Genomic DNA, 9,926 nt, shown 5'->3' on the forward strand with positions numbered 1-9,926 from the left:
GAAAATAAAGTGAAAAAAATATATAATAACAGTAGAAATAGTAATTACAAAGTTAATTACAAAAAATTATTTTTAAATTAACTTTTTTCATAGACATAGATATACGCCAAATGGTGCTGTAATCTGCGAAAAGATTTTTCTTTTAGTTTTATACCCAAAAAATCTTCTTTGATTTACTTTTTTAAGGTATAGAAAAATAATTATATATAACAGTTATTATGCCATAATTTATATTAAATTTTGCATCAATATTTTATTGTATCAATATTATAATAATGTGATTTTATCAATCTGATACGTAATAATTTTGTATATATACATATATATATATATATTTTTTTTTCTTTGCTCGTCAATAAATTTTTTGACGGGAAAGAAAATCTATACACTTAATATATATTTTATATGGTATACCTTGAGAAAAAAATGAACAAATAAAGTGGTGTGGCTATATAATAGAAGTGTGAAGTATATTAATTTTCAAGATTCGTGTCTATAAAAGAATTTATAATTCAAAATTTTCACGGAAACAAGCAACCTATATATATATATATATATATATATATATATATATATATATATATATATATATATATATATATATATATATATATATATATATATATATATATATATATATATATATATATATATATATATATATATATATATATATATATATATATATATATATATATATATATATATATATATATATATATATATATATATATATATACATATATATATATACATTGGTCAAAATAGAGTTAGCCTCACCATATACTGATCCAATATTTTGTAAATGTCTAAGCAAATTTGTGCGGTGCCTCTTTTGTATCCACCCTTATATAATTATTGTTATAAACAACAACTTTTTAGATTATAATATAGCATAATTTATTGTGGTACATTTGATAAAACCATAAAATGTATAATGCTAAATATTTGCGGTAGCAAATAGAATTAGCCTCATCAATAACTATTTTTAGTTTACTTGTATATTTTGATCTGGTGAAACGCATTTGTGACTTAGTTTTTTATTATTATTTGTAAGTTAAACAAAGACTGTGAAATCCTGGCTCATAAAGTTTTTAACATTTGGTTTTTGATACCTGAATTTGAAAAGGGACGTGGTAAGCGTTTAACGAATAAAGTATTAGCATTAATCAAAGCATTTAAAGATACAGACATTTTTAATCGAGAAATAACAAAGAAAATTAAAAGATCTACAAAAGTGGTTAATTATTACTTCAAGATTAGCGTTAAATATGGAGCTTATAAGGAAAGCGGTGGCAAACGTAAAACTGATAATCGTACTAAACGAGTTATTGTACGTCGTGCTGCTGCTCAGCACATGACTACATCTTAAATTCGTGTTGATTTACAATTACCTGGAACTGTTCAACATGTGAGACAAATCTTACATGAAGAAAATTAAATAAACTTTAGTAAGGTCCGATTTTTCTAAAACTGTTTTACTTATTGTTTATCTGTCAACCGGCTAAATTTGTAGGATTAAAAACCGGGTAAATTTGTAGGATTAAAAACCGGCTAAATTTGTAGGATTAAAAACCGGCTAAATTTGTAGGATTAAAAACCGGCGAAATTTGTAGGATTAAAAACCGGCTAAATTTTAAAAAAGAAAAGAAAAAATATGTACAAAATTATTACGTATCAAATTGATAACGGGTGATGCGGAAGTTATCGGACAAAATAAAAACGTCAATAACTTATTTATAAATAAAAAAACAAACTGCTATTATTTTTTTTTTAAATAAAGCATTTATCCTTTAATAAAAAATATATTATTTTTTATACGATATTAATACGAATCCGTATTAATATTTATAGATAAAAAAATAGGAAAATGATCAGAGGTATCACTTTTAATAATTCCTGTATTTAGTAAATTATTAGATTTATCAGTTGTTATGATATTGTCTATTAACGAGGCAGATGTTTATTTATAACTTATTTGTAAATAAAAAAGCAAACTACCATTATATTTTTTTTAAATGAAGCATTTATCTTTTAATAAAAATTATTTTATTTTTTATATGAAAAAACACCACCGTCTGCAATTGATCTCAATTTTGCTCTGACGCCTTTCATATGCGACTGTAAAATGTTTAAATCAATTTCTTGTAGTTTTAGTTTAATGCGATCAATCAAAACTTGGTCTGTTGAAGCTTGCCAATCTCCCTCCTAAACCTTCTGTGCCAAATGTCCCCAAAAATTTTCAACTGGTCGTGCTTGAGGCACATTTGGGGGATTGGATTCTTTATCAACGTAATAGACATATTGGTCCATCCAATTTAGAAAATCTTTAGAATAATGAGAACTTGCTGAATCTGGCCAAAATAAATAGTTAAAGTCTCCATGATACTTGTGAATAAATGGAAGAAGTCGTTTTTCTAAACATTTATTAACATAGATTGATGAATTGATCGCTACAGCCTTGGAAGTGCGAAACAATGGCTTGAACATACCACGGTCAGATATGGTTATCCACATTATTAATTTTTTTGGAAATTTCTCTTTTCCTATAAAACGAACACTTTCTGGGCATGTCTTTTTGTTGTTTGTGTAGTATCCAGAATTTCCAGGCATGATGTCCCCTGCAAAACAAAAGTATTTTTCGTCATCGATGACTAAAAGCGAGTTTGTGTTATAGAGTTGGTTAACTAGTTTCCTGCTTCTTTTCTTTGCCTTAATTTGTTGCTGTATAGTGTATTTTGGAGTCTTTTGACGTTTTCTATATTTAATATTCATTTTTTTTAACTGACGACCAATTGTCGATTGATTTACACCGAATTTAATACCTATTTTTCTTTGACTGACCCCTTTTCTATTGTTGACAAGTCTCGTTAATTCGGCTTTCCTTTCTCTTGTTCAGGATGTCGGACGACCAGGGCGCTTTCTATCAGAAAACGATTGAACAGTTTTAAGTCTTTTTAGGTTATCATATATTGTACATCGAGCAAATCCTTGCTTTTTAAAATGATTTACGATTTTTTTTTTTTTTTTTTATATTAGGTTTATTTACAAAAAACATTTTTAGTCGCTTTCGAAAAGATTTTCGTTCAGCTGCATTTAACCTCATTTTAAATAATTGTGTTTTAAATAATGAAGTTTATATTTTATAGAACGTTTATGCCTACGCATAAAACCACAAAAACTAATTATTATGCTCAAATAATGAAATTAGGATTTGTCCAATAACTTCCGCATCACCCGTTAAAAATACATTAATATAATATGGACACATTAATATAAAATTAAAGCAAACTTTAATATAAATTTTGGTATAATAACTATCATATATATTTATTTTTCTAAACTTTAATACCTAAAAAAAGAAACTCAAAGAAGATTCAGCATTTTTGGGTGTTAAACTTCCACAACAGATTTCCACAACAGCGCCATTTGGCGTGTATCTATGTCTATGTAAAAAGTTAATTAAATAATAAGTTTAGAAATAATTATTTGCAATTAGCCTAATACTTACTGTTTCTACTGTAATTATATACTTTTTAAATTTTTTCTTTATAATTTTTTTTACTTTTTATATTTTTTTATTTTTTATTTATTCCAATCATTTTTACAAACTTAGAATATGCAGCTTTGCTTGCTGTTTAGACGACGATATTTTATTTAAGTCTTTTAATTTTTGATTTTTTCAAGTCTTTCCATGTTTTGGGCCTTGTGACATAATTGAAAATTCAGAACCCCGGGTTTTAGTTTTTTTAATATATTAGTTATGGAAGCTATTTAATTGCAGGTTATAACTTTGAGAAAATGATGATAAAAATATGTCTAAAAAGAACTTGGTAGCATATTATTTTTACATTTAAACTAAAAAATAAGAACGTGGTATAAATCAAGTTGTGTGTATTAGCCCACACTATATTAGCATATGTGAGATGACTGAGAATTAAACTAAAGTTTTTTTATTGAACGGAAATCAAGAAACGGGCGACATTTATATAAAATACCTATTGCAGATGATATTTTTGATTCAATGTGTTCAATTTGATTTCTCCATGATAAATTTTCATCAATTTGAACACCAAGAAACTTTGCAAATTTTTCCCGTTTTATTGTTATGTTGTGACTCAGTCACAACTCTGGATTTTTTAACGGTAGAGACATTGTTTTAGAGACCTGTTTGATGAAATAAGATGTAGTTAGTTTTTTCACAGTTTAAGGATAGTTTATTTGCTCTAAGCCACAAATTAAAGTTCTCCAGTTCAGTATTCATTTTTCCGAACATCAATTTTAAATTGCAATCATTATAAAACAAGAAGACATGACTCTTTGTTTATTACAACTGCTTTCTGTTACTCAGATAGTTTTTTACCCATTTATACATTAGTCCTTTGATACTATAATTTTTTAATTTTGATAAGTCAGATGTTGTGGTCAACTGTATCAAATGTCTTTGTAAGGTCTATAAATACTCCCAGTACATGATCTCTTTTATCAAAAAGTTGAAATATTTCATTAGTAAGTTCAATGATAGCATGCTCTGATGAACAACTTTTTTAGACATATTATTACAATCTCCATTTTTATAAACAGGATTGACTTTAGCAACTTTTAACACATCAGAAAAAGTACTGTGTTCAAAAGAAGATAATATTAGATGAAATAAGGGTTTTTTAATACATTGAATGACGTGTATTGCTACATTGCTAGTAATGTCTTCATATCCGCATGATATATCGCTTATATCGCTTTAGTTCAGTCAGAGCTTTGTTAAATTCTTTGTAGGATATTTTTTCATTTGATAACATAAATATCTCTGAGATAACTTTCAGTGCACAAAACTTATTGTTTATTATCCAATTGATCTCTTATCTCACTTATTGACATAAAAAATAAATTCAAAAAAAGTCGCAGAAGAAAAAAAAAGTGTTATTTTTAAATTTTAGTACTTCAGTAACTTATGGTAATTTACTTATAAAATGGCGGGCGTCCGTGACAATAAAGTTATTTTTTGACTAAAACCAGAGGGCAGCCAAAGAATAACACGAATTTTTTTCTATCTCATAGTAACATAATTACCCTATTTCAAAGTATGAACATAGAATTAATTAAAATTTCAGAACGGTTCAAATTAAATAAGCTTTCTTTTAACATTGAAAAAACAAAATGGTCTCTCTTTCATCCATACTACAAAAAACATCTTCTACCAATTGAATTGCCTGCTCTTTTTATAGATGACATTCAAATTAAAAGAGTAACGGCTACAAATTTTTTATGGGTTTTTATTGATGAAAATCTGACATGGAAAAAACACATTGAAAACTTATCCTCTAAAATTTCCAAAAGTGTAGGAATACTATTTAAAATAAGAAGCATGCTAAATAAACATACTTTAATTCAGCTTTACCACTCTTTTATTCATTGCCATCTAAACTATGCTAATGCGGCTTGGGGTAGTGTAAGTAAAACTAAATTAGAACCACTTTATCGCCAACAGAAACATGTTGCACGACTTATTAATTTTAAACATCGATTTTATTATGCTAAGCCTCTTTTAAACGAAATGAATATTCTTAATATATATTAACTTAATATTTTTAATGTATTGTGTTTCATGTTTAAATGTAAGTCTCGCACATCTCCAATTTCTTTTCACAATTTATATTCTTTAAAAGTTAAAAATAAATACAATTTGAGTAATGAAAATTTTATTCTCAACCAGTTTTCAAAACTAATTTTGGTAAATTTTGTATTTCATTTAGAGGAGCATTTTTATGGAACAAAATAGTGTTAAAACTTTTTGATTTCTCTCATGAATGGAACTTTTTCTTATTTAAAAGAAAATTGAAAGAAATTCTTTTCTCAGTTGAAAACATTCTGATATATTTTTAAGTTTGTTTTGTTTTTTATTAATACTCTTAGGAAATATTTTATCGTAATTTATATATACGTAATCTTTTATCTTAACTTATATATATATATATATATATATATATATATATATATATATATATATATATATATATATATATATATATATATATATATATATATATATATATATATATATATATACGTATATATGTATGTGTATTTGTGCGTATTATTTGTATGTGTATATATATATATATTGATGTGTGAGTACATTTATTTACATGTTTGTATGTTTAAATATGTATAAATAATTATATTTGTATTTATGTGTGAATATTTGTCTATGAATTATTAAAGGATTATTTATTATTTAAAATCTGTTTAGACGGTTCTCGATGACAAGATCTTATGATCTTCTGCGAGTATCCGCGTTCTTGTTGTAACGTTAACAAAATTGTAATTCTGACTATACGTATTTTATTCATTCTTATATTGTAAAACTTATTTTGAATAAATAAATAAAAAAAAAAAAAATAAAAAAAAATTATACAGATTGTAAATGAAGACGCTGATCTAGTAGTAACGGGTGGCAAGTTGAAAGTAGAACAAAGTTTAGCTGACGGAAATATGTCGTATCAAATTATTTATGATAATATTAATCACCTATTTTGTAGCGAATTTCAAGCTGATTATTCTTCTATACTTGATTTAGAAATAAAAAATAAAACTAAAGTGCTTCAGCGAATACGATACGCGAAGAAAAATTGTGTACGATTTTTATCTAGCCAATAAATCAGAAGAAAAACAATTCACCTTTGAGCACTTTATTGCAGAGAAAATGCCAAGAAGTAACACTTACCAAATTATCAATCAAGATAAATAAAATCTGGCCACCAAAGAGTCAATGATAGTGAAAAATAACCTGCAATTGTGGCAAAAACTAAAGAAAAGTTAATTATCCATTAACAATAATAACAATAATTAGGTTACAAATGCCACATTTAACAACATCCCCAAAAGACACATTTAACAGCATCCCCATAAAAGAATAAATATCACTCTCAACATGCTCTTTTACAATTTTTAAATAATTAATATAACTTTTACCACGCTTTCTTACAATTATTAAATTATTACTGTCACTTTTAACACGCTCCCCTCAGTTGATTTGTCAACAATATTTTTCTTTTAATTGTCTTAGATATTTTCCATCAAGAGCTGCCTGTCGAGTTGGACGTTTATTAATTGACCTGAGCGCCGCATCATTCCGGCCAATCTCGGTTTTAACTGCGCAGACATTTCTTTTCAAATTATCATCTTTATCTTTGTTTTCTTGATCAACATTGATCTCCAGAGAAATTAGTTTCTTTAGTAGATGGCACGTTTCTTCATATCGACTAACTCAAAACATAAATTCGTTTCCACATTATTTTTTAATATATTTTGTCCTTGTATCAAGTGGAAAGGAGTAAGCGCTTCTTCATTATCATCTTCACTTAGATAGACAAGTGGTCTATAATTAGTTACTGATTCGATATCGCATAAAACTGTTTGCAGTTCTTTATAAGTAACGAGGGATTTTCTCATAACCTTTAATAGTGGTATCTTTACTGATCGTACCAATCTTTCATAAAAATACTCCCCACCAAGGTGATGTACGTAGGATGAATTTTTGATTAATATTGTTATTTAAACAAAGCTTCTTTACTTCAATTTAAATGTTTAAAAATTGTCACTTGTAATGCTATCAGGTATGCCCCTGCGTGCAATAAAGCGTTTGAGTGCTCGGATGAAAGCAGGGATCGTCATGTCAGGAGTTAATTCCAGATAATCGGCACAAGTAGACGCGCAAGTCAAAATCAAAATGTAAACTTTAGATACAGTTTTAAGCAGTTTTTTACATATAAAGGTCCAGAAAAATCTACACCAACAGCAAAAACAAAGAAACATTTACACGATAATCAGGTGATTTGGGAGTTGAGGGAGGCAGCATTGTTCTTCCACTAATTTTCTTGCAAATAACACACTTACGCAGAACTTACTTGACAGTTATTATTCCTTTAAAAATCCAAAACCTTGCTCTAACTTGACATAATATCATTTCAATGCCATTATGCATGACACATTCATGAGCGTCACGAATAATTAACACCGTAAAGCAGCTATGTTGACCATCACGTAAAATAAACGGATATTTTTTATTATAACTCAGTCTCAAATTTCCAAATCGTACTTTTAATCGCAGTACGTTTTGTTCGTTAGTGAACAACTTCAGGGATGAACGTAGGTCGTAGTTATCTTGATTTCGTAAATAAAACTGTTCTATTAATAACCATAAATTCAATGCCTTATCATATTCATCAACTGTTGACATGTTTTTTTTGATTAATTTATTGTTCTTATTGATTGTTTTTATCAAATTACTTTCAAATCTATTCACATACCCAGTTGCCATTATAAGTCTGTTCAATATACTATACTTTTTAATGTCTATCAGAATACCAATATTACCACTTCTCGTAGCCTCAACCATATTTACACTACTCTTATTTATCCTATCTACATCTTTCGACTCAATCAGAACTTCATCCACATTCAAACTATTTTCACTATCAAACAATCCTACTTCAACCTCCTCCTTACATAAAAATTTATGTCCAGATAAAGCCACTTCAGAATCTGTCCAACAACTAACATTATTAATAATTACTCGATTTTCTATTACTCGTTTCACTTCTCCAACTAATTTGCTCAACAGCAAACTACCCAATAGTTCTAACCTAGGAACAGAAAACACTTTCAATGGCGCTACTTTTGTTTTGGCTGCCAAAAAAAAATACTCTCACTAACTCTAAGATAAACAACTACACTATATATCTCTCATGAGCTATCACAAAATCCATGTACTCTGCCAAAATTATTCTCTCCTCAACTCTAATACACGCAAATCCCTTTACTCTTAAAACACTCAGCATCCTCAACATTTCTCAACAATTCTTTCCACTTAAACTCAACCTTTTTACTCACACTCGCATCCCACTCCATTTTATCTCTGCACAAAATTTGAAAAATTGTTTTTAGTCTCGCTGTTATAGACGAAACATTGCCTAATGGATTGTAAATTGATGCCAAAACTTTTGAAATCTTTCTTTTTGTTGTTTTAAGTTCAAGTTACATTTTTATTAACACATTAAATTGGAAAATGAATTCATCATTTTTCGAATCCCATTCGATTCCTAAAACTCTTTTATACTCATGGTCACTTTTACCCAATTCTGTTTTTAAGTAAGTACTGTCATCAAGATCGCTTATTGATTTTTTTATCTCCTTATTTCCTAATATTTTCTAATTAAAATCAAAATAGTTTTGTAACTCTTGATTGTTTGTTTTCCATTTCCTTAAATTAAAACCACCTTCAGTCATAATTATTGTTGACTTTTTATAAAACTTTTTACCTTTAGTTACACTTTCAGTTCCTGATGTGACATCAGCAACATATAAATCTTCAACGAATCTTTTTACAAACTTACCATTTCATTTTTCATATATTTTGAAATGATGTCTTCTTGTTCCATTTAATAAAAAGGAGCTAATAGTCAGACCAAATATTACTGTCAAAAACCTATAAACAATCAGATCTGAGTTCTGTTCTGCTTTAACATTTTTATACCAAAGAAATCTTAAATAATCTTTATGCCCACTAGAAATTTCTACATTTAAGAAAGCTTGTTTAATATCTGCTAATATGGCAATATAATTTAATCGGAATTGCAGTAGCACATCAAATATTTTGGATAATAGATTTGGCCCAGAATATAGACAATTATTCAAGGGCAACCCATTGTTAGAACAGGAAGCATCAAATGCTGCTTTTATCTTAGTGATTTCCTTATCTTTTCTTACAACTGGTCTGTGTATTAGGTAGTGTGTTTTTAATTAAGTTAAATAATTAATTAATTAAATTAAAACCTGTTGAATAGGATATTTTCTACGCTAGCTTTAGATAACTAGATGTATCACTCAAATTAGATATATGTAAATGTCATGACTACTTTATCCTT

At 27.5% G+C, this 9,926-nt stretch overlaps 1 protein-coding gene across 1 annotated transcript; it reads right to left on the reverse strand.

Moving 5' to 3' along the window:
* Positions 1-2,208: 2,208 nt before the first annotated feature.
* LOC136079256 (uncharacterized) lies at positions 2,209-2,775 on the reverse strand. Its single transcript, XM_065794982.1, has one exon. It carries the CDS (start codon positions 2,773-2,775, stop codon positions 2,209-2,211), a length of 567 nt encoding a protein of 188 aa, XP_065651054.1.
* Between the last annotated feature and the right edge of the window lie 7,151 nt (positions 2,776-9,926).

The sequence above is a fragment of the Hydra vulgaris genome, chromosome 04, assembly GCF_038396675.1.
Source record: "Hydra vulgaris chromosome 04, alternate assembly HydraT2T_AEP".
Taxonomy (NCBI): domain Eukaryota; kingdom Metazoa; phylum Cnidaria; class Hydrozoa; order Anthoathecata; family Hydridae; genus Hydra; species Hydra vulgaris.